The sequence below is a fragment of the Pseudorca crassidens genome, chromosome 7 (genome assembly GCF_039906515.1).
Source record: "Pseudorca crassidens isolate mPseCra1 chromosome 7, mPseCra1.hap1, whole genome shotgun sequence".
Taxonomy (NCBI): Eukaryota; Metazoa; Chordata; class Mammalia; order Artiodactyla; family Delphinidae; genus Pseudorca; species Pseudorca crassidens.
Genome location: NC_090302.1, coordinates 62,717,013 through 62,743,881, shown reverse-complemented (window position 1 = coordinate 62,743,881; position 26,869 = coordinate 62,717,013). Strand labels below are relative to the sequence as shown.

Sequence of the window (26,869 nt, the reverse complement as noted above, 5' to 3'; positions counted from 1 at the left end):
AACTGTTATATGTGGTAGAAACTCACTATCTGGTAGAAGCATGCTTGCAAGATGCTAGGATTATTAAGGATATGCTAATTCAAGACGTTTACTTTGGCAAATAAATATCTTACTTTGGGGGTAAGACATTTAAAATACTAAAAAATTGTGTTTTTGAAGGGATATGCATTATTGTGATGTATTTTCAAGTAAATTCACAAATACACAATGCTTTGCCCCTTAATATATGAAATTGTCATATTTGGATGTTATAACTCATCAGTAACATTATTCACCTCCACTTATTAGCTGTACTTCTAATTTTTCTTACTTATAAGTTTTTTTAAAAAGTGGAAATGTCAGCATTTACAAGATGACAGAGTGTTTGGTTTTCATTAGCGATGAAATACCTGGTATTGGAACTCAAATATGCTTCATCTGAAGTAGTTTCTGTACTTTACCATTAGTTGCATGTAGCACACACTATAACCAGTTCCCTGCTGTCAAACCTTCTTACTAGAAATTTCAAGGTTTGAAGAATATATTCGTAGTGACATGTTTTAGACCCTTCTTTTTTTTCTGAGTCAATTTTGAGCTCTGGAAAGGAATAGCTTTAGGATTTCTATAAGCATGGTTTGATGCCTGTCTTTCAAATTCTGTTACTGTCTAATGCTGCTCTTTGGTTTAGACAAAAATCGGGCCCTGCAGGCGGCAGAGCGCTTGCAGGCCAAGCTGCGGGAGCGCGGGGATGTAGCAAATGAAGACAAACTGAACCTTCTCAAGTCAGTGTTGCAGAGCCCACTCTTCAGCCAGATTCTGAACCTGCAGACTTCTGTACAGCAACTGAAAGACCAGGTAAGACATGGTGCACTCACAGGAGGCCTTTGTGGTGTTGCATAGAGCTTGTGAAACTCTCGTGTTTTTCTGAAAGGCTGATTTTTGTATGTGTTAATGAATAGTTAATGAAGTTATTTAAGCCAGCGGTCCCCAACATTTTGGCACCAGGGACCAGTTTCGTGGAAGACAGTTTATCCACGGACATGGGGGGTGGGGGTGGGGATAGTTCAGGCGGTAATGCGAGCGATGGGGAGCAGTGGGGAGCGACAGAGGGAGCTTCCGTCCGCTCACCCGCCGCTCACCTCCTGCTGTGCGGCCCGGTTCCTAATGGGCCGTGGGCCGGTACCAGTCCGTGGCCCGGGGATTGGGGGCTCCTGATTTAAACCTCCAAATGAGACATTCAGATTAACTGTGGCTTCCCCCCACCCCCAGTTATTTTTGTGACAGTTGTTGCAGCGTATTGTAGATGATATGACATTGTGTTGAAGGCTGTTGAAGGCTGTGTGGATACGGAAGAATGAGTTCCTGCAAGAGAAGGGGATGATGAAAATATGTTTAGGGTGGATGACTGTAGCTTGGTTTCCATCATCACTAGGACTCATGGTTCATGTGATCTTGCTCATTCAGATTCAGACACTCAGTAAACTTACATGATTTCAGATGAGACTGGATTTGCATGTGTAATCATGTATGTGAGGAAGGGAAATCACCTCTATTTTGACAGTAAACGGAGTAATTACATTGTCATCAGTTAGAGGAATTGCAATTCTCACTTCTGAAAAGAGTGTAAGTAGCAATTGCTCCCATGACAGCATCAGATGGTGATAAACATTAGGACTTCTAAATGTAACACAGTGTTTTATTCCTGTAAAAATTATGAATATTAAAAAGTCCTGGCATTTATATTAAAATTGAAACATCACAATGACAGAATGAAAACTGGAGTCAGATGGTCTTTGAACTTACTTAATCACCATTTCTCAGGTTTTTAAAAAATATTTTTTAGATGGTTGCTATCCTCACAAGGTTTGAAGTCAGTCTAATTATGTCTTTAGTCCAAGTTAATACTCATTCTGATGTTTTTAGCATTAATCTGATGTTTATGGATGACTTGCTAGCAAATATTCTGCCTTAAAAGTTTAAAATGAAACCTGTAGACTCGTTTCATAATTCAGTGAAAGAACAGCTCCAATTAACAAAAATACCCAAAATATGCCAAATGCAAAGAGAACAAATAGTAGCAACAGAGAAAGAATTTGTTTAGTGTCATATAACTTCTTAATCTAGATATTTTAGTAGCCCCCCCCAAATTAAGTAAGTAGATCAAGAAGAATGTCTAAAAATATTTTTCTCAAGTGAATTTCTACCTAATGATTTAAAAAGTTATGGCCATGAATTAAGAAAAAGAGGTAGTTTCATTATATGTAGTTGTGTTTGTTTCCTTTGTAAATTATTGAAAAGATTAGTTTTAGGTACTCATTTTCAAAATGAATTGGCACACTTTTGGATAAACCAATATCATGAATATTAGCGTAATTATGGTGTGGAAAATTATCTGGTTTTTAAAGAGTGTGAAGATGTCTCCCCTTATTGTATTATGTGAAAATATGATTAGAATGAGATGAAAAGTTGCAAGAAAAAGTACTAGTAAGTGTGTTAGGGAATACCATTAGTCCAGTGAGGCAACTGTTGAAATTTCCCTGCTAGCCAGCCTTATGTAAGGAGAATAGCTTTCATACTTACCATGTCTGCTGAAAGGAGGAGAGAAATGGGCCTACTTGTTGAGCTTGTTTTGTCTTTTCTAAATGGAAGTAGAATATGGGCTCTAAAACTGTTTGGGTCCCACATGATTCAGCTGAAATTTCTTTGGGAATTATCGAGCATAATATTATTGAACCTCATAGTCTAGGTCTATGGGCAGTGTCATCTCATTGTATTAAATGTTAGAAGCTAGTATACAGTTGACCCTTGAACACCATGGATTAGAACTGCACATAGATGTACTTTCTCTTCCTTATGATGTTTCTTAATAGCATTTTCTTTTCTCTAGTTTACTTTATTGTAGGAATACAGTATATAATACATAGAACATACAAAATATGTGTTAAGTGACAGTTTATGTTATGGGTAAGAGTTCCGGTTAACAGTACGCTCTTAGTAGTTAAGTTTTGGGGGATTCAGAGTTATACGTGGATTTTCGACCGTGTGTGGGGTGGTGCCGTGCCCCTACCCTCTGTGTTGTTCAAGGGTCAACTGTATTTCAAGGCTACGTAAGCTGTGATGTTTGTGAATTCTGTAGGCGTGTCTTACATGACTTTGGACTTTTTGGCTCATTGGTCACCCCTTCAAATACTGAAAGGGACCAAAGAAACCATCTGTTCTTCCCCCTGCTTATTACAGCAGTGGTTTAGAAGAGTAGAGCCAGAGCTACAGCTCATGCTTCTTGGCTGCCAAGGCACAGCCCTTCCCCTTATTTGACCCTGCAGCTTATCTCACATCTCCCCCTGCCCCCAAGGGTAGACATGCCCTAGATGCCATGACTTTATGTCGGTTGAAACTATTGATAATTTCCCACATTTTTTGTGACTCTTCACTTTACTCTCCGTTCTTTACCAATTCAGTTTCATTTGTTAACTTAACCAATTTCTTTTCCTTGCGTGACTAGAGAAAATTTTCAAAAACTTAATGTTTTCTGTTTTAAAGTTTAAACATTAAATATTCTAGACGTTATCATGTTAGATTTAAATTTTCTATATAGTTTACCAACTGCTAATTTATTGATATTTATAATTTAATATTTAAGTAATGCATCTAAGGAGTGACATTTGGTTTGTGTTTTTAATCCAGTAGCTACACAAATCTGATGCATGTCTAGCTTTTATTTATTATCTTATACCTAACTTACGTTTTCAAATGTATAATTTTATATGCACAATAGGAGCAAGTTACCATTTCCATCTTTTTTATTATTACTGGAACTATTGACCCCTTTGATTTTCCCCTGCCATCATTCTGTTGACCCCTTTGATTTTCCCCTGCCATCATTCTGTCTTTTAAAAAGCAAAGGGAGGGAATAATTGAAAAGCCCAAGGTATATGCACCATATTGAGAACATGATCATATTGTTGCATTAATGACAGATACCGACATGCCATGTTGAATTAAGCCTACTATTTTTTTCCCTTCAGATCCTTCCCATTACTTCTATTCAATAATGTTTAATTTTTCCAATTTGCTTCTTCCGTATTAAGACTGCCCTTAGAAATCAAACTGTTTCCCTTTGGCAAATTAAACACTTGACAGGTGTGTAACTGAGAGGGCAAAAAAGCCATGCCCTGAAGGGATGTGCTATTTAAATATTGTCAAAAATATTAACAGGTCTGAGAGTATAATTGATGCCTCTGTTTAACTCTGCCACATTGTGTATTGTTTTAATGCCAGCTAAAAGGATGTGTGCTATTAAACCTGAATAATCTCTAATAGCTCCAGTTCATTTCCTATCACATGATTCCTGTTTAAGTGAAGAGGGGGAAAAAAAAAGGGAACTGTGACTTCGTGTCAATGATCTGTCAAATGCAAATTCTCAAGTAGTGTCCTCACTGTCACCTAGTCATCAGGGCTAATAACTGCAGGGCTTAATGCATATTCATGACAAAAATCCAGCTATTGTGGAGGAAATAAATATGTTAGCAGTTTAATAATAGAAACTTGTCAGCCACGAGGATATTGGATTTGAATATTTATTCCGTGACGTTTCTCTATTCCAATATAGGTGGATGCTGCTTTCCTGATTAATTAATCGCCTTGCTTTCTGAATTAACTATGGGCACTAAGTTAAATGTCTTTTTATCCTGAGTTTTTTATAGGAAAACTGTGAATTAAAATGATTAATTTCATTAGAAAGTTAGAATTAATATTTAAAAGTTAGAATTAATATTTAAAAATTGTCATTGCTAAGATTTTTTTAAAAAGTTATGGCCACAGAGACCAAGTCCAACATTGAAGAAATGATGTGGATATGCAGGCTACAAAAGCTGCTGATATGGAAGACTAGCCTTGGGGGGATAGAATATTCTGGAGGTTTCTCCTTGTCAGTGATTTCCAGCCTTTTTGGAGTATGACAGTTGTTATTTTGTTCTTGTTTGATATTTCCAGGTTCCTGGTTCATTAACCTTTCTCCCAGGGAAGTGTTGGTTTACATATATATCATCTAGATGCGTAGTGTATTTACACACAAAATTAAACCAGATTTTTCCAAGTTTTTCTTTGGAAATTTCCAAGTTTTTCTTTGGAAATTTTATGACATCTCTTGAAATAATTGGAGAAATGCTGATTTAACATAGAATCAGTGTTGGAAATTACTGTTCAGTGTAGATCACAGTAATTCAGTCCATCTTTTTCATTTTTATTCTTGGAAAATACGGTCTTCATGGTATAAAATTGTGGTTTTATATTTGTGTTCCTAAGTTTTATCTGTTCACATTCCAAAAAGAATTTGGAACAACTCCTGAAGGCAAAGCATCCTGACTAATAGATGATTCAAAGGTAAATCTAAATAAAGATCAAATAAAAATATTAGACAATTAGATATACCAAGAATCTTGGGTTGCTAAAATTTAGTATAGAATTTATTTCCCATTTCCCAGGACAAAGGCAAAAAAGAACCAGATAATTATATATTGCTCAACGTGAGACATCATTCTATGAACCAGATTTCCCCTTGGCAATGGGAACATTATGGGAGCTCATGGTTATTTTATAGAAAGCTCATAATCATTTATTAATAAACCTTGTTGAACACCTAAAATAATCAAAAACACAATGAATAAGTAAGGTGGAGGTTCTCACCATCTAGAGGGAAATAGAGAACATGTATAGTCTTATGTAATTAAATAGAAAAACAAGAATGTGAGTGGTATAAGAGGAAGAAAGAGGAAGAAATTACTAACTTTGATTAGAGGAAAACTAAACTTCACACTGGAAGTAACATGTAAAATAAGTCTTGAAAATGAGTAGGAGTTTTCTGCAGAGATGGAGGAAGTTATTTCAGGTAGCGGAAACAGTGGTTAGAAGAGTATAGAGCAGTTCTCCAACGGGGATTTTACGTTCTCCCTCTCCAGGGGACATCGGGCAATATCTGGAGACACTTTTGATTGTTGCAACATGTGGGCTGTGGGGGCCATTGCTACTGGCACGTAATGGGTAGAGTCCAGGGATGCTGCTGAACATCCTCAGTGTAAAGGATAGCCCCTCAAAACAAAGAAGTGTGGGGTTTAGGGCGTGTTCAGTGCTGAGGTTGAGAAACCCTGGTACAGAGTCACATACATACCTGTATTATCAGAGCAATAGAATACGTAAGGCTATTGGCAAGAGAGGAAACTTTGGAGCCAGATTATAAAGGATTTATTAAGGTAAGATTTTTTTTGTTGTTTTTTGAGTTTTTTTCTTTTTTTTGGTTTGGTTTTTATCATCTTTGCTCTTTTGCATTCAGCTTTCTATATCAAATTTTATTGTATCAAGTTGAAGTTATATCAACTTGATCTTTTAACCACACTATTAAATACAGTCTTTTAACAATCATTTTATTTACGTATTTTTATTTCTCCACATTTTAAAGGTTGTAGTAAAAACACACAGCATAAAACAAAGGTATAGGTTTTAATGACATTTTTGATGGATAAGACCCTCAATTATAATTGTAAAACACGTGACTTACACTTCAAAGGACTATTTCTTTCATCTTTCTAAGAATGAAATACACTAAGAATACACACTAATTTAGCGACGGCTTTTCTGCAGAAGAGTACATGAAGTAATGTACCCTATGTATTTTTTTTCTCATACTGTCTTAAAACAGGAGCGCACTTTATAGAACCTAAAGAAAAAGGTAGTCAGTGTGTACTTCATAGGGTTACTTTCAAATATCTGACGGAAGTAGAGGGTATTGGGTGAAACACCACCATCCTGAGGCCTGCCCAAAGAGCCACTCTTCTGTGTTTGTAGGACTGATACATCACGTTCATGGCCAAAGTGTTGAGGTATGCTGCTTTTAAGCAGTAACATTCTCACCTCTGACACTTTCTTACATTTATGTTTTTTAGGTTGTTGGAAAGTTGAGAATTTTGATAACTGAGTACTTGGTTGCTCTGTTTTGACTTTGGTCGTCAAAAAAGATGCTGTTTTGTGTAATTCATGTCTCAAAGAGCAGAGATGCCTGTATTTCCTCAGCTTTATTTTATTACTTATGTAAAAGATGAAAACATAACCCTTGTGTGGATGGTTTCTAATTTGAGACTGAAATGAAGATAATTCACCTGTAGGCTTGCTGTCAGGAAAGGGGAAATGGCTACTCTCTCCCAAGAATGCCTAGGTTAAATTATGACTGGGTATGGGGGAAGGGGAATGGAGAGAAAGAAGATACGCCTCAACCCCATTAACAGGAAGTATGAGAAATCGACTGGAATTCTTCCCAGTTGATGTTGCCTGTGAAAATGAAAAAACTATTTTTCTTACCCCTGAAACGGTTTTGCTTTTATGAGAGAGCATTGCAGCCGCCTAACAGGAAAGTGTCTGTTTCTTGAGACTTCAATGTACGTTATCTAGGAGAAGTTATGAGAGGAGGAGTTGAGTCTCATGTTTTTACATTTACCATAAAGTTTATTTACTGTAGGAATTTCAAATACTTTATTTTTGGTACAATAACAGCTTTTAAATGTTTGTTCCTTTAACTAAAAGTTTGTAAATATAGAGCCTTTGAAGGGACTAAAATTCTTGTTTTATCCTGGGCAAGAAGGCAGTGTTCAAGCTTTTTATACAGTGCTGGATTAAAATGCAACACCATCTTGCTATTGGGTATGCATGTGTGTCTAAAACAGCAAATGGTGCTAATTGTATGGTGTTTTTGTGACAAAGTTAAATGGTCTTTGGAGAAGAGGGAAAAAATGTGAAATTTACTGGGTATAATGTAAATCAGTTTTATAACCCAAGAATTTAGAACAATAGAGGTTGATTTGCATTTGAAATATAGCAACAGCAACAAGAACAATTACTTTTAGGAAGCCATTGTGTGCTGTGGACTTTGTCTCATTTAACCAGTCCATCAGCTTTTTGAGATGGGTTTTATCCCCATTTTGTCCAGTGAGGAAATTGGGGTTTAGAGAGGTTATATAACTTAATCTGGACCACACAATTATTCATTGGTAGATTTAGGGGAAGAATCCAGGTCTGTCTGACCCTGAAGCCAATGCTTTTTTTTAACTTCTAATTTACACTGTTTCTAAATCCTAGTTCTGTAATTTAAAGGAGCAAATAAGTTGAAAAAACAGTTAATAGCATTCCTAAAGAGAAATGAATTCAAACTAAATCTTTTATAAATTCAAATTCATTAAAATTTGCCATTTCCCTCAAATTCTCCCACCAGATTTTAATCAGAGGGCCTTCTTAATATAAATCAGAAGTTTCATTCTGCTTTTGTTTATAATTATGCTAGGTTTTAAAGTAAATGAACTGGGTAAAGGTAATAGTGGAATGGAGAGACAGCATGGCAAAGTAACATCAGTCTTCATATGCCCATTTCCATATATTTATACTTGTCTAGAAGGTTTTATTTTTATTTTTCTCTAAGCAGACTGTGAACAGTGAATCAGTTTTATCTTCTGGAAATGTGGGACATAGAAAAAACACTGCAAACATTCTAACATGTCATTTGTCTAGATTTAAAATTTCTGAAATTTGTGATGGCATTTGAAAAAGATAGTTACTTAATTTTGATACCTTTACCCCTCTGATGTAGAAAATTTCAGCGTACTTTGATAAGAATATTATTTTTGGTCAAGTTACATTCTCTAAATTTTTTTCCCTTGGAAATTTTGTTAAGAAAGCACAGAAGTGTTGAGATTTAAATAAAGGAAAGACATTCTGCAAATACACATCAACACACATGCCTAGACTAGTGGTGTATATGCTGTGCGCCACTCGCCATTTGTTCTTAACAAGCGTAAACAGGAGTTGTAGAATTCATTTGTTTGGACGTTTGTTTGGAGTCCATTTACTACTTTTGGAATAAAATCCATGCCATGTTCACCTTTGCATACCTTGTCCCTAACATGACACTTTGCTCAAACTCAATAAATGATTGCTTAATTAATGAGTATGTGAATGTTGTTGAATATTTAGAAGTTTTGTGCATTAATAACTTTCCTTGCTAGAGAATTTATTTAACATAAATAAACTAGCCAAATAACTGAAGTTACTTTGAAGACACCTCATTTTTCTCGTAGGAACCATATTGAAAAAGATATGTCACTCATCATTCATCATCATCATAGCAGTTAACATGTATGGAATTCCTACTGTGTGCCAGGAGCTATTCCACGTAGATTTACCTGTTTCATCATTATAACAATACTGTAAAGCACAGGATAATATTTTCCTCATTTTGCAGCTGGGGAAACGGAGACACAGAGAGGTTAAGTGGGGGAGTGAGTTAGTATCTGAATGCAGGCACGCTGACTCCAGAGCCCAGGTCTTAATGATAGAGCTCTGTTGTCTTTTGTTTCACTGTCCTAAACAGTATAATGAACATAATTTAAGGATTTCCTGGTGATCTAGAGGCCTTCGTTTTGATGATCTGATCTCAGGTGCTGGCAGTATTGTAGTGTTGTCTTGTTTGGAGACAGACACAATCCAGATTTGTATTCTGGCACTGATATTTATAAGTAAATGATCTTAAGCCAGAGTTGATTTCTTAAAATGAAAAAATATATATTTATCTTGACTGAGCCCCTTTTTTTTTCCTCCTTTAGTTGTAAAATGGGAACTAAATAACATGGATTTTAAAACTAAGTCATAAGCCCAGTGCTTACCAAGCACTCAATAAATATCAGTTCTCTGCTTATTGCTTCCTCCTCCTATTGAGATTTTATGTTCTAAGGCAGCAACTCTCAGTTTGGCCTCATGACCCCATTACATTGTTAAAAATTACCAAGCACCTCAAAGAGCTTCTGTTTTTGTGGTTTTATCCACCAGTATTTATCAGGTTAGAAATTAAAATTGAGAACTATTGTAAGTATTTACTTATTATATTAAAAACAGTAATAAACTGATTACCTTTAAAAATTAGTGAGAAGAGTGGTATTGTTTTATATTTTTGCACATCTCTTTAACGTGGCTCAGTAGAAGACAGTGGATTCTCATGTCTGCTTCTGCCTTTGATCTGTTTGCATTTTTTGTTTTAGTTGATGTATATGAGAAAATCAGGCCTCATGCAAGTATCAGTATGTAGCTGGAAAAGGGGAGGGGTATATATAGCCTTTTCAGATGGTTGTGGATATCATCCTTCAATAGGACACCAAAACTCCTGGTAGTTTCTTAAAGGTTAGTTACAACGTGGAATCTGAAACCAGAACAGTGAACATTTTGTACTCTGTTACAGTAAAATCTGTCTTGTGCTTTGAATTTTTACTTTTATTATCCATGCAGAATTTTATATTATATTGGTCATCTGGAAAATTTGCAAAAAAGAAAAATTACATTTCACTATATAGTATCAGAAAGTTACACTTGGCTAATATTGCTTCTGATCTTATCAATGGAGTCTTTAAATTATGGAAAAGTGTCAAGCTCAGGAAGGCAGATGCAAATTTTTCAAAATTCTCATTTTTACTTGAAAGCTCAAATTTTACTACTGGCAACAATTACTGTCAGTTGTTTTCCTTGAAGTGACAAGCATACTTTGTTTATTTTTGAGAAATTGTCTGCCATATACCCAAGCCTGTATAATCATTTTTGGTTTTAAGTCATTTTTTTCAAGTAATATGGTACCCATGAAAAAAATAGCATAGTTTAGTTTGCAACTCAAACAATAGTGCTTCTCTTCTGACAATTGTATTTTTTTGTATAGCAGAAGTACTTTATACTTACTTACCATTTTTAACAGAGTATTAAAAGGATGTGCATGCAAGAGTCAATATCGAATAAAATTAATAATTTTTACTACTTCATCAAGAACGTTTTTATTTGATTCAAAGGTGGGGAAATAGACTTGTTCTTGCTGAGAAGAGCTGAAAATAATTTGTTGCCTTTTCTTTCACAGTCTACCACAGACACCGCTTTAATTACCATCCCATCCCCTAGAGCCCAATGTCTCGGACATTTCAGGTGCTGAATAAGTATTTGAATGAACTAAAGATAGGTCTCATAGAAAATGTAAAATTATGCTTGTTTCATCTGAACCCCCCACCCCGCCCTTATAACTTGCTGTTGCATTTTGTATCTTGTTTAGCTCAGGAACTGTGAGCTACTTTATGTCCAAAATAGTCTGGTCACATTAAGCTAATATGCTTTGAACATGCAACTCAATTTCTTTAATTAGCTTTAAAAATAAGGATCATTAAATCAAGATTGCCACCATCAATTACTGTGCAAGGGGGTTTGCCTGTTCAATAATGCATCAGAGTTGTGCTCTACTCAGTGTTTCACTGAATGATTTATGGAAAAAGAGGCATCTCTTGGTTCCAAACTTGAAATGGAGCTCTATTATGTATAAGATTTTTTTTCCTGTTATTGCTACCATTTTAGGTGCTGTATTTCATTGAATACTCTCAGCATCCTATCCCTCTTTGCATTTCATATTTGGGATCAGTTCCAGAGAGTGTTTTACAGCATTTTTGTAAATTCACAAGAAAATAAGCACTTTTCTTGCTCTACAAGAAGAAAAGACAAGGTGCAGATTAAAAAAAAAGAAAAAAGTCTGCATTTCTGTGAGGTGCACCTGTTATGGCAGATTCCCCAGAGAGTGCCTTGCTTCTTATTTTTCCATTATGTTGAGGGAGTAGCAAACAAACAAAAAATTGGGAAAGTGAACTAGCAATATATGTTTATAAATTTGTTTAAAATCTACCAAAACTAGGGTTGCAAAAGCAGTGGTCATTTTTCTTGTTTAATTCAAGATAATGCATATTTTAGCTTTTAAGTGATAGAAATACAGTATTCATCAAACGTACGCAGGCATTTGGGTTGTTTTATTCTCATTGCTATACTCTGAATTCAGAATAAGTCAAAATAACAGGACCACAAATTAGGTTTGGACAATCTATACAGAAATGCTTTGGGAAATTCAGTTTGATCCTAAGCAGTCATTTTTGTAGACAATAATGCAAGTACTTCTGGAAAGATTGATGTTAGCCATGAAAATAGAGCTAATAATGTTAACTTCCTTTTCAGTTAACAACACAGAAGGGATAGATAAAACTTAAGAAGTTAATATTTCAGTATTTTGTAGCAGTTTTTGTTAAGTGAATCTACGTATTTGAAAAGTTTTCTATTGGATTAAGCTTAAGTGCATAAACCACATGCATATGATCAAAATACTAAGATGTTGATCTTGTTGAGTATGTTTGGAATTACATTAATTTTAAAGAATAGGTATTATTATTGAAAAAAGATGAAAAACAATTTATAATTAAAAAAATCTTGGAGCTATATCAGCCTTGTACCAGGGTGGGTCAAACTACTTTAGTGTAAAAGTGTAAGACAGAGTAAAGATTATTCTTTTCTTCTAATTTGGTGTGCAATTAAATGATACAAGCTTTAAAAATGTATAATCTTTAAGGAAGAAAGATCTAGGTGCGCTACAGAGGTCAAAACACATTTGCTGAGGATTCATCTTGACTTGAGCACTTGTTAAAGATTTATTCTGGCAGTGGGAATTAGCCAGTGTAATCCATATCAAGCCTGTGGAGGGTAATCTATCACAGTAATAGACTAAGCTTCATCTTCGGATATCCACTTCTTTATTTTCCTTCACTTAAGGTGAATGCTGGGTAATTGAACTTTAAATTCAGTTTCTGTCAGAGAAGGTTTAGCTTGATACATAGAGGCTATTCCTACTACCTCTTTCTTTAAGAGAAGTGTATGTGTATATCATTCATTGGAGTACCCCAGGTTCTCTGCTCTGATTGTATCACTTACTTTGTAAACTTTAAAAAATTTTGAGAAAAAAACATACAATCAAGCGAAGATTATATGGCTCAAGGATTTTTTACAAATTGAATGTACACATAACCTTCCCCATAAATCAAGGTATAGAAGGTTACCAGCACTCCATAATAATCTCTGTGTCCCCTCGGTCAGTCCTAACTACCCCAAAGGAATCACTGTTTTTTCCAGCCTATTTGAGTTATAGTTGACATAGAATATTGTATAAGTTTAAGATGTACAACGTGATATTTGAAATATTTGCTACCCTTATTTACCAGAGTAAGGCTAGTTAATACATCTATCCCCTCACATAATTAACCCTTTGTGTGTTAGGTGAAGACTTTTTAAAATCTATTCTCTTAGCAGCTTTCAGGTATATAATACAATATTGTTAACTGTTGTCACCATGCTGTCCATTTAGATACCTGGAATTTTTTCATCTTATAACTGGAAGTTTGTATCCTTTAACCAGCATCTCCCCATTTCTCCCAGCCCCTGGCAGCCACCAATCTACTCTTTGTTTCTGTGAGTTTGGCTTTTTTAGATGCTACATATAAATCAGATCATACACTATTTTGACTTTCATCCCATAGATAAATATTTGAATTTTATATAATGCAATCAGAGTATATATGCTTTTGTACCTGGCTTCTTTGTCTTCACTTTGTGTCTGTGAGATTCTTTTTGGTTGTTGTATGTAGCTGTCGTTCTTTTCATTTTTTTGTTGCATGAATATACTAGAATATATTTTTCCTTTCCTTTGTTGACTATAATTTTGTGGGTTTTCCCCAGTTTTTGGCTGTATTATAAATAAAATTGCCATGAATGTTCTAGCATGTCTTTTGATGTTCACAGTTGTGCATTTCTCTTGGATATTTACTTTAGAGTGAAATTTCTGGGTCTTAAGGTATATATTCAGCATTTGTAGATTCTGCCCAACTGTTTCCCAAAGCAGTTGTAGGTCTGTGCTCTTACTATAATGTATGAAAATTCTTGTTGTCCACATCATCGCTTATACTTGGTACCGCCAGCTTTAATTTTCTTTCCCCCTCGCCCCCCAATTTTAGCCACTCTAGCGGTACTTGTAGTATCACATTATTGTTTTAATTTGCATTTTCCTGACGACTGATGATGTTGGGTACCTTTTCATATGCTTGTTGGTTATTTGGATATCCTCCTTTGTGGAGTTTCTGTTTAAGTTTTTTGCACACTTTTCTATTGTTTTGTCAGTCCTTTTCTCATTGACTGACGGGTTTTTTATATATTCTGAATACAGTTTTTTTTTGGACATATGTATTACACTTGTCTTTTTCTGCTTTGTGTTTTGCTTTTTGACTCCCATAACTGTATCTTTTGGTGACCAGAAAATTTTTAAAAATTTATAATAAAGTCCAATTTCTGAAACATTCCTGGTGTTTTATCTATTTTATTAATCCTTTTTCTTCCAAAAGTCCAACATTTGACTTTCTTTATCGTATTTAAAAAAATTTTTCCTCAATTCTGGTCTAACCTATGTTATTTTCTTCCTTTTTTCAGATTTGGTATACTGTTTTATTTTAGCTTTTTGATACAGATGCTCAGCTCATTGATTTATTAATCTTTCATCTTTTTCTTTTTTTTTTTTTTTGCGGTATGCGGGCCTCTCACTGTTGTGGCGTCTCCCGTTGCGGAGCACAGGCTCCGGACGCGCAGGCTCAGCGGCCATGGCTCACGGGCCCAGCTGCTCCATGGCATGTGGGATCTTCCCGGACCAGGGCATGAACCCGTGTCCCCTGCATCGGCAGGCGGACTCTCAACCACTGTGCCACCAGGGAAGCCCCATCTTTTTCTAATATATCCATTTAAGTCTATGAATTTCTTTCTAAGCATTGCTTTTGCTGCATCCCACAATTTTGGTATGTTGTATCTTCATCATCATTTAATTCAAAATGTTTAAATTTTAATATAATTGCTTTGACCCATGGTTTATTTGGAAATGTATTGCTTAATTGACTAACATATTTTAGCTTTCCTGTTACCTTTCTGTTATTGATTTCGAGCTTAATTTACTGTAATCAGAGGTCATCTATTCTTTGGGGTTTGTTGACACTTGCTTTTTGAACTACCTACAGTCTATTTAGATAAATATTTCCGTTGTATTTGGAAAGAATTCAGCATCCAGCAGTTGTTGAGTGCAATGTTCTATATTTGTCAATTAGGTCAACTTTATTTAGAATGTTGTTCAGATCTTCTATATCCTTATTGATTTTTTTTCATTCTGTCAGTTACTGAGAGAGATTTGTTATAAACTCTAATTATGATTGTGGATTTGCCTATTTCTTATTTGGATTCTGAGTCCTTTTTGCCCTACCTGTTTTTTTTTTTTTCCTTAAAGATTTATTATTTATTTATTTATTTGTTTGGCTGCACTGGGTCTTAGTTGTGGCACACGGGCTCTTCGTTGTGGTGTGAGGGCCTCCCTCTAGTTGTGTCATGCAGGCTTCTCTCTAGCTGTGGCATGTGGGTTTTCCTCTTCTCTAGTTGTGGCGCACAGGCTCCAGGGTGCGTGGGCACTGTAGTTGTGACCTGCAGGTTCCAGAGCGTCTGGGCTCCGTAGTTTGCGGCACGCGAGCTCTATTTCAGGCATGAGAGCTCAGTAGTTGTGGCGCGCAGGCTTAGTTGCCCCGCAGCATGATGTGGGATCTTACTTCCCTGAGCAGGTATCAAACCCGCGTCCCCTGCATTGTCAGGTGGATTCTTTACCCCTGGACCACCAGGGAAGTCCCTTCCCTACCTGTTTTGAGATTATCTTTTTAGATTACTAAGACTGTTTTTCTTTCTGTTGAATTGACCCTTTATGAATTGTCTCTTTTTATCTTCAGTGATGCTTCTTAAAATCTACTTGTCTGATATTAGTTTAGCTGTATCAGGCTTCTTTTGGTTAATGTAAGTGTTGTGTATCTTTTTTCCATCTTTCTACTTTCATCTTTTCTGTATCTCCTTTTTTATTATTAATCTGTGTCTTTGGTAAACAGTATACATTTGGATTTTACTGTGTTATCCAATCTGACAATTTCAGTCTTTGAGTATTTAACCCCTTCATATTAATGTAATTATTGATAAATTTAAATTTGACATTTTTGTTTTCTTATTTATTCTTTTTTGCCTTTTTTGTATTAGTTGACTTTTTAATATTATCTTCTTCTATTAGCATGTTATTTATACTTCATTTTATTATTCTTCTATTGGTCACCCTAAAGATTACAGTCAGTATCCTTAACCTATTTGAATTAACTTTAAAAAATTATTTTGAATTAAGTATAGATTCACAGGAAGTTTTCAATATAGTATATGTATAGTCCTATGTATATTTCTCCAAGTTTCCTCCAATGGTTACATCTTAATTATAGTAAAATATCATACCACAAAACTGATACTGGTACAATGTGTGTTAATTTTTTCAATTTGTGTCATCTTTTCTCACTTGTATAGATTTGTGTAACTACCACCACCATCTAAATACTGATCTATTCACCACCACAAAGACCTCCCTTCTGCTACCCCTTTATATTCATATCCAGCCCCCTACTCCACACCATTCCCAACCCTGGCACCCTTTTCCATCTCTATAATTTAATCAATTCAAGACTCTTATAAAAATATAATCATAATGTATGTGACAGTTCGAGATTGTTTCTTTTCACTCAGCATAATCCCTCCAAGTTTCTGTGTATCTTAATATTTTGTTCCTTCTCGTTGTTGAGTATTATTCTGGGTATGGATGTACTTACTAGGGGACATTTTGTTGGTTTCCAGTTTTTTACTCTTATAGGTGAAGCTGCTATGAGCAATTATGTACATGTTTTTGTGTGGACATATGTTTTCATTTCTCTATAATAATTGCCCAGGAGCGCAATTGCTGGGTCGTATGGCAAATATGCACTGAGGGTTTTTTTTCAGAAACAGCCAAACTGTTTTCCGGAGGGGCTCTCCTGTTCTGCATTCCTACCAGCAGTGTATGAGCGTTCCGTTTTCTCCACATCCTCACCAGCATGTGCTGTTGTTTAGTTATCCTGTTAGGTATATAGTGATATCTTTCTGTGCTTATAATTTGCATTTCTCTAACAGATAAGATGCTGAACACCTTTATGTTCTTATTTGCCATCCATGTATCCTCTTTGGTGAAATGTCTCTTTGTGTCTTTTGTTCATTTTTTAATTGGATTTTTTGGATTCCTGAGTTTTGAATTTTCTTTATATATTCTAGGTATGAGTCCTTCATCAGATATATACATCCTTAACGTATATGTTTCCACTTTAATTAGTACTTTCACTACTTCCTGGAAAATTCAAGGAACTTATTACCTTTCACCCCATTTACCCTACTCCTATATTTTGTGTAATTATTCACGTAGTTTAATTTGACATGAATTTAAAACTTCAGAACTTTTCGATTATGTGTTGTAGTGTTGTAAGCAATTTCTGTTGATTTACTCACATTTTTAAACCCTTTTTTGTGCTCTTCAGTTTTTTCTGCATTAGGGAAATTCCATCAGGGATCATTTTCTTCTTGCAAAAGAATTTATTTTGGTATTTCTTTTGTACAAAACTGAGACAATACTTTGTGTGTTGAGTATGTATGTGGGGGGTTGTTCTGAAAATGTCAGGTTGTCAGTTCTTTTAATTTTTAAGTTCTCTTCTGTCTTTCAGTGATTCACTTGAGAAGTCAGATGTCACCTTTATTCTTTGAATATAAGGTCTGTTTTTGCTCTGGTGGCTTTTAAGATCTTCCCTCTGTCTTGGCTTTCAGCTGCTTTACCGTGATGTGCTATCATAGACAGCCTGGAGGCTGGACACCAATAATCCCTACTTCCTGGTATTTGTGCTCTTGTGTGATACCTTCTTGAGTATGGGCTGCCATTACTGATTTAGTTCTGATGAATAGAATATGGCAGAAGTGATGGTTTCCTTTTGATCTTTTAAAGGTTTTTTTTTAAACAGCTTTTTATGCAAATTTTCCAATGATCTCAGTGGAAGAGTTATTCTGATACAGTTATTTCCACAGGGTGAGCTTAATTGTACATAGAACTAAAGACAATTTTTGTTTTCTTGGGATGCTCTTATAGAAGAGGCAGCTCTCTTAGTACACGTCCATATAAGTTGTTTGCTACGTAGAAAGATGCTGTCCTTTTCTCCTGTAGTGCATATTGACTGATGCCTGGAGCACTAAACACTTGTTCAGTCAGATATTTTCTTGTCTGTTTGCTTTTGTAAGTGTATATTTATTAAAAAGTCATTTTAGAGATAGTTATGCAAGTCATAATATTTTTATATTTGTGTGGCTTTATTATGTAGTATAAAAGTTATGACAAAAGATATTTTTCTGTGAAAAGTTATTTAAATTCATTTTAAAGACTACACAGGTGAATTGATAAAACAATTGTTGGTGAGTTGGTTGTGTTAGAGGCAACTGTGAAACACCGAAGAAAAATATCCTAAAAATCTGGAAGGTTTCTATCCTGAAATTGTTTCCCAAGTGTCCAGATTCTTGCTTCACCTTGTAAAGAGGCTGAATTTGAAAAACAAGTCCATATTATATGAATGTGGTTTATATAAGAAAGAGGGTGGAACCTCCCATGTATCAAGATATTTGTGAATATGTATGTGTGTTTTAAGTTAAAATAACGTGCTTAAGTTGTATATTTGTCCTTTGTTATGATTTTTGCTTTATCTGGTCTTTTAGAGTAAGTGAACCTTTTGCTGGTTCTGACTACATCTTATAATAGAGCTCCTACTGAGATGGTGTTCCATATTACCCTTTCACAAAGAATTTGGTAACTTTTTAATTGAATACCTTACATAGTTTTTATTTAATTTATGTTTTAATGTTAGCACTAATTAGAATCCATAAATTAATACATGTTTATTTACTAAGAACATAAAAGACCTTTTTAGACTGAAATAGCCAGAAACTAAGCAGAGAACAGAAAATTATGTGGTGACTCTTGCTCATTTACTAGCAACTTCCATAAATTATACAGATTGTTTACCTGTATGTAAAAATCAACAGATAGTTGTGTTTTCTTCTGTTTATTTTATATTCTATAAACCAAGATGGGAGTCAAGTTCTTTTTATTAAACATTTATACTGTGTCTGTTATGAACAGACCTATCATGGCAAAGAAGATTCATTCTTGTTCTTCAAAGAGATTATAGTTCAGAAAGCCATTTTAATAAAGCTATGGCAGAATCACAAGGTGCCTTTTTGCTATGGGTATAAATTTTCAAAGTTAGAAACAAGCCTTTTGTATAACGGTATAATTAAATTTTAGTTTTTACTTATGTGATCTCTTTGCTTTTACATTTATGTAGACCTCAGTGGCTGGGAGGAGGTAGGAGGAGTCATTGTCATTTGTTAACCTTTAACAAATTTGTGGAAGACAATTGATATTCAATATCATATAGCTTTATATGCATATATAACTTTACTCTTGGAATGCCTTCACACCTTGTCTTGCATAGTGTCAGAGCTTCTGTTTCACCAGTTAACTTCACACAGACAGACTCTTTGTGCTTATAATGTGATTTGTTCATCCTAGCTCACTGTAGCAAAACTCCAAATATTTTTTCCCTATGCAAACATACCATAGGCATTAGGTCCTGGTGTGTGGGATCCTCAGTCTGTCACAGATTTCATGATGCCATCTGCTTCAACCTGAACAGTGTATCTTCTGCTGGCAGATTTTATTGAAGTTGCCATGCTCAGGTTTAAAAAAAAATCAGGTTTGGCATAAGAAGCTTACTTTTGAAAAAATAATAATTGATCATGCCTGCTGTAGATTTTAAAATAAGCATTTGAAAGGATTCCCAAAAGCCTCTTCCTCAAATACCTTGATCTCCTTTACATCTGTGGTTGTAGATAGCCAATAAAATGGTGAATTACTGGTAACTTTGGTAAGTTACTGAGTTTCCTGTTTTATTTTTTAGGACAGGTAACAAGCTTAGGCATGGATTGGTGACATAAATTGTGAAATATTTTGATTGCTTCTGTCAGTGGAAGACATTTACTAATGTCTCATTTCCAGAAATGATTGTTTGCTATGTGTATAATACGAAGATGGTAGTAGCACCATGATGAAAAAAATCTAGGTCATAATCTACTTACTAGGTGTGTGACTTTGTGTAATTTTGTCATCTGTAAAATGGTAATAGTGATTCTTGGAGGGTCATTGGGCAGATTAGATCAGAGTGGGTCCTTAAAAATGGATAAACATTTATTCTGCAGATGGATATTGAAAGCCAACTCCGTGCAAGACACTCTCCTAGAGGATGAGGATATAATAGAGAATAAAATAGTTGAATTCCTCCACTGGAGAATTCTACATTCTAGTCTGTCTCTGCAGATTGGGGTGGAAGCTCCATGACAGCAGGGTGCATGCCAGGCAATAATAAGCACCATGAAGAAAAACAGGGCAGTGTCAGTTCATGGAGCGTAATGGTGGGACGCAGTCTTAGTTAGGGTTGTCAGGGAGGCCTTCTCTGAGGTGATGTTAAGTGTACTTGGATGAACAAAAAATGTAAGCACGTAGATCCTTGGGGGAAGGACGTACTTGGCTGCTAGAGAGAACAGCTTGGCAGTTGGAGGAACAGTAAAGTGGTTAGTATAGCTGGAGCTTTGTGAGTGAAGGACAGAGTGCTGGGAGATGAGCTTAGAGAGTGATCCAAAAGTGTCATTGCTATAACTTTTCTTACGATTAATTGTAAATTAAAAGTTACATTCCAGATACCCTATAGAAATACAAAATTAGGATTGACTCTTTGCACTGTTTTAATAATTGCTTAGCTTTAATGTAATATTTATTATTATTTAATATTACTATATTAATGTCAGTATGACTTTATATAAGATATTCTATAAATATTAATAATAAATATATTATTTATTATTATTAGATTATTTAGCTCTGTATAACAGGCACATACAAGTAATTACAGAATATTTTGTTGTTGTTTATTAATATCATTGTACCTGGAGTTAACCATACTGTGAGGTTTGAGGGCGTAGTCCTCCAGACTAGAAGCTCTGCCCTAGACTTGTGCCACCAACAGCAAGGAGTTAAGCTCCAAATACAAAGTTGGAAGGAAGAGTCCACACAAGACCATCCTCACTTCTGATTCCAACTGCACATTCAGGAGGTTCCCCAAACCACGCTCAGGTTCAGTAATTCATTAGAAGGACCTATAGAACCTACTGAAAGCTGTTAAGACTCATGGTTATGGTCTGTTATAGGGAAAGGATACAGGTTGAAAGTTAACCTAAGAAAGAGATGCATAGCACTGAGTCTGAGAGGATTCCAGATGTGAAGCTTCCATGGTCCTCAGGAGTGTTCCCTTCCCAAACTTGATGTGTGACAGTATGCGTGGAGTATTGCCAACCCAGGAAGCTCACCTGAGCTTGGTGTTCAGAGTTTTTATTGGGACATCATTTCATAGGCATGATTGATTGCCCATGTGAGATGACTTAGTTTAAGAGTTTGAGAGGATATCATGTGGCCTTGGGGCCCACTGTGAATAACAGAGACACTTCTGTCATCTGGGAAATTCCAAGGGTTTAGAAGTTTCTTCCTATGAGGTAAGAACAAAGGCCAGGCTTCTTTCTGGGAAAGACCAAATTCTTTACTGCATAGGTTGTTATAAAAATTCAAGCAATATGGTAAGTTAATGGCCTTCTGGAATCCCATCTCTTGGGGACAACTAGTGTTCTGTTGGTGGTTTGGTATATATTCTTCCAGATGTTTAATACACATGTAAACATTTTTTGAGTGTACATTGAATTGTACTATACTTACTGTTATTGTTCAATAACTAGGCTTTTTCACTTAAAAACATATGTATGGATGTGTTTTTGTGTGTGTTTTAATGAGTACCTTGAAGTTGAACACTGATTCTTTTCACTTAATTAGTTTTTAAAACTTTTTCCACCTAAAACATAGTGCTGTGCTGAACATCCTTGGGTTTACATCTTTGTGTATTTTTCTAATTTTTCTCCTTGAAATAAATTTCTTGAAATAGAGTTGCAGAATAAAAGGGTATGGACATTTTGAAATTTCGTAGGTACTTCATTATTACCTCTCTTGAGATGATTGCTATGAAATAGTTTATGGAATGACAAAGTTGTTAATAGTCTCCATATTACTCTTAGGTAAACATTGCAACTCCCACAATTTCAAATGTTGAATGTGCCCACATTCCACATCTCAGCCCAGCTGTAATTCCTACTCTGCAAAATGAATCATTTTTATTATCCCCAAATAATGGGAATCTGGAAGTTCTTACAGGATTGGGTACTGCACACATCAATGGGAAACCTGCTTTTGATGAATTTGATCAACTGATCAAAAATATGGCCCAGGTAAGAGCATTTCTTCCTGATAGTTAATGATAGAATGTATAATAATATCTTAAGAATGTAATCAAATCCTGGATAATTTGAAGAATACTTATATATATTTACATTATGTAAGTTAAATATATACATTAAATATATATCAAGTATATTTAAAATATATATTATATTCTTATTTATGAAGACATTTATAATATCTGAAAAAATTGGAATGACAAAGATGTAGAATTTATGTGGGTTTAGGTGATTCTGAGATTTTTCTGTTCCTTTTTTTAATTATCATATTTTAAATTGAGCATTATATGTTATGTTTCAGAAATATTCTTCAGGATAAATAAATGTCTCATTCTAGGTGATGAGTGATAAAGTTTATCTTAGAAAAAAATATTTTTAATTTCTTTTTTTTTAAAGAACAGATTAATGTCACTAATAAGATGATTGCAAGTGCAGTGATTTGCATTTAATTATATTTCTTGCTTTTTTTCCTGAACAGGGTCGCCAAATAGAAGTTTTTGAGCTCCTCAAACCTCCATGTGGAGGCCTTGGGTTCAGTGTTGTGGGACTGAGGAGTGAAAACCGGGGAGAACTGGGGATATTTGTGCAGGAGATCCAGGAGGGCAGTGTGGCCCACAGGTGAGACTGTCACTGTGTCTTTTCTGTTTTTGTTTTTGGTTTTTTTTGCGGTACGTGGGCCTCTCACTGTTGTGGCTTCTCCTGTTGCGGAGCACAGGCTCCGTACTCACAGGCTCAGCGGCCACGGCTCACGGGCCCCGCCGCTCCGCAGCATGTGGGATCTTCCCAGACCGGGACACGAACTCATGTCCCCTGAATCGGCAGGCGGACTCTCAACCACTGCGCCACCAGGGAAGCCCCTCTTTTCTGTTTTTGATACCAGATTCAGAAGGTACTGCTCACCTTGGGAGAATTTCAAGGAACAAAAATGAATAAAAACAGACAAAAAACTGAATACAATCTGTTATTAATTAGTTTTTAGAAATCATTAAATTCTTAACATTGCTACGATAAAAAGAAAGTCCTTTGAAAGGAGAGTTACTTTTAAATTTAGTCATAACTTAATCATTTTTTAGTAAGGAAAGAAAAATTTGACTAGGGCAGTACTCTCATTGCTATTAAATGGGCTCTTTTTGATTAGATTTTAAAATTACTTTATAGAAAAGTATACAAATGGCCTATGATAATTTGAGCTATATTTTATTAATATACTCAAAGCAACAAGTAAATATATACATCTTTGCTTTCATTTGTAGAGGATAGGAACATCTAAAATACAATGTATAGGTTGAGTGGGTAGCTGAAAAGAAGGTGCTTTTAACTGGGAGGGGTTGATTAGGGGTAGGTCAACTGGAGCCAAAGCATATATATTTTCCCTTCCATTTTTATTTTGACATAATTGACATACAGCAGTATGTAAGTTTAAGGTGTACAGCATAATGACTGGGCACAATAGTTTAGTAAACACCATCTCATATACATACTAAATTAAAGAAATAGAAAAAATATTTTTAGAAGTGCAACTGCAGGAAAAAGCTTTCATAGTGTGGACATTAGAAAATAGAATTAAAAATAACCTGAAAATGCGTGCCAAAGAAGCTGTCATTGTTTTGAGAGCTGTTAGTTGTTTTTTACCCCCTTTTTCATTCTTAGAGATGGAAGATTGAAGGAAACTGATCAGATCCTTGCTATTAACGGACAGGCACTTGATCAGACAATTACACATCAGCAGGCTATCAGCATCCTGCAGAAAGCTAAAGATACTGTCAAGCTGGTTATTGCCAGAGGCTCATTGCCTCAGCTCATCAGCCCCATAGTTTCCCGTTCTCCATCTGCGGCCAGCACAATTTCAGCTCACTCTAATCCGGTGAGTACATCAGATTTTCAAGAGGAACAGAACGTATTTTGCTATCTCTTTAAGGTTTTGTATGGGTTCACACTTCCTGTAGATTCTTTGTACTTCTTGGGTTTTTCCCTTTTTGTTGCATCTCTCTGTGGCCTGGAATATTTTTTATGTAATTATGATTAAGTTTAAGGCTTCTAAAAAATTTTTTTTAATTTAATTTAATTTATACAGCAGTTTCTTATTATCTATTGTATACATATTAGTGTATACATGTCAATCCCAATCTCCCAATTCATCCCACCACCACCACCCTGCCACCCCACGCTTTCCCCCTCGGTGTCCATACGTATGTTCTCTACATCTGTGTCTCTATTTCTGCCTTGCAAACCAGTTCATCTCTACCATTTTTCTAGATTCCACATATATGCATGAATATACGATATTTGTTCTTCTCTTTCTGACTTACTTCACTTTGTATGACAGTCCCTAGGTCCATCCTTGCCTCTACCAGTGACCCAATTTCATTCCTTTTAATGGCTGAGTTATATTCCATTATATGTACGTACCGCATCTTCTTTATCCATTCGTCTGTCAATGGGTATTTAGGTTGCTTCCATGTCCTGGCTATTGTAAATAGTGCTGCAGTGAACATTGGGGTGCATGTGTCTTTTTGAATTATGGTTTTCTCTGGGTATATGCCCATACCATATGCTGGGTCATATGGTAATTCTATTTTTAGTTTTTTAAGGAACCTCCATACTATTCTCCACAGTGGTTGTATCAATTAACCACTGGTTGGTGTATCATTGGTGGTGTATCATTCCCACCAACAGTGCAGGAGGGTTCCGTTTTCTCCACACCCTCTCCAGCATTTGTTGTTTGTAAATTTTCTGATATGCCCATTCTGACCGGTGTGAGGTGATACCTCATTGTAGTTTTGATTTGCATTTCTCTAATAATTAGTGATGTTGAGCGCTTTTCATGTGCTTCTTGGCCATCTGTATGTCTTCTTTGGAGAAATGTCTATTTAGGTCTTCTGCCCATTTTTGGATTGGGTTGTTTGTTTTTTAATACTGAGCTGCATGAGCTGTTTATATGTTTTGGAGATTAATCCTTTGTCCGTTGATTCATTTGCAAATATTTTCTCCCATTCTGAGGGTTGTCTTTTCATCTTGTTTATAGTTTCCTTTGCTGTGCAAAAGCTTTTAAGTTTCATTATGTTCCATTTGTTTATTTTGTTTTTATTTCCATTACTCTAGGAGGTGGGTCAAAAAGGATCTTGCTGTGATTTATGTCAAAGAGTGTTCTTCCTCTAAGGGTTTTATAGTATCTGGTCTTACATTTAGGTCTTGAATCCATTTTGAGTTTATTTTTGTGTATGGTGTTAGGGAGTGTTCTAATTTTATTCTTTACATGTAGCTGTCCAGTTCTCCCAGCACCACTTACTGAAGAGACTGTCTTTTCTCCATTGTATATCCTTGGCTCCTTTGTCATAGATTAGTTGATGATAGGTGTGTTCCATTGATCTATATTTCTGTTTTTGTGCCAGTACCATATTGTCTTGATTATTATGGTAGCTTTGTAGTATAGTCTGAAGTCAGGGAGTCTGATTCCTCTAGCTCCATTTTTTTCCCTCAAGATTGCTTTGGCTATTCGGGGTCTTTTGTGTCTCCATACAAATGTTAAGAGTTTTTGTTCTAGTTCTGTAAAAGATGCCATTGGTAATTTGATAGGGATTGCATTGAATCTGTAGATCGCTTTGGGTAGTATAGTCATTTTCACAATATTGATTCTTCCAATCCAAGAACATGGTGTATCGCTCCATCTGTGTCATCTTTGATTTCTTTCATCAGTGTCTTATACTTTTCTGAGCACAGGTCTTTTACTACCTCCTTAGGTAGGTTTATTCCTAGGTATTTTATTCTTTTTGTTGCAGTGGTGAATGGGATTGTTACCTTTCTTTATGTAGCCTTTTTACTTGACATCATTCCTTAAAAAAAAAAAAAAAAAAAATTTTTAGTCCCTTAAAAAAGTTTACTCTAGGGACTTACCTGGCGGTCCACTGGTTAAGACTTCGCACTTCCACTGCCAAGGGCCCGGGTTCGATCCCTGGTCCGGGAACCGAGATCCCTCATGCCGTGCTGTGCAGCCAAAAAATAAATTAAAAAAGAAAAACAAAAAACAATCTTATTGATCTTATCAGAGTACGAGCTCTTTAAAAAAAAGAAAAAAGGAAAAAAAAACAGTTGACTCTAAGGGTAAGCAAATAAAATCTTAATTTTGCTTTGTAAAGTCACTGACAGCTGTCAGTGACTTTAAGAGGTCACTTTGTTTGGAATCTCGCCCAATAGGGTTTATGCAGAAGAAGTTCTTAACAGCTAACAGTCTTTCCTTGATCATCCCTTTTTTTTTTAAGTTCTACAAAGGATCTTGCAAATCTCTCTTTACCTGGTTAAATGCAGTCACTGTAATGATGTATTGATTATTTCAAGAATGGTTATATCAATAGCAGTAACAACATGTTGAAAGAGAAGTGTACTAAATAAAAGGGACCCTGTTAAAACTCATTATTATGTCTGCACTTAGTTATTTAATACTAATCACAAAATAATATTCATAGAGATCTCAACTGTAGTAATAATTTTAGTTTTTCGTAAAATGTTTTCAAATTCATATGGGGGCTTTGCTTTCAGGTTCACTGGCAGCACGTGGAGACTATTGAATTGGTAAATGATGGCTCTGGTCTGGGATTTGGCATTGTAGGAGGAAAAGCAACTGGCGTGATCGTGAAAACCATCCTGCCTGGAGGAGTAGCTGATCAGGTAAGCTACT

At 35.5% G+C, this 26,869-nt stretch overlaps 1 protein-coding gene across 8 annotated transcripts in view; it reads left to right on the top strand.

Moving 5' to 3' along the window:
• Positions 1-26,869, top strand: part of MPDZ (multiple PDZ domain crumbs cell polarity complex component) — a 167,645-nt gene that overhangs the window by 36,197 nt on the left and 104,579 nt on the right. For all 8 annotated transcript variants that reach the window (XM_067744394.1, XM_067744390.1, XM_067744393.1 and 5 more), the window contains 5 exons: positions 668-834; positions 21,976-22,185; positions 22,673-22,812; positions 23,845-24,058; positions 26,731-26,859. In XM_067744394.1, coding sequence (XP_067600495.1) covers positions 668-834; positions 21,976-22,185; positions 22,673-22,812; positions 23,845-24,058; positions 26,731-26,859 — 860 coding nt within the window. The remainder of the gene's footprint in view (positions 1-667; positions 835-21,975; positions 22,186-22,672; positions 22,813-23,844; positions 24,059-26,730; positions 26,860-26,869) is intronic.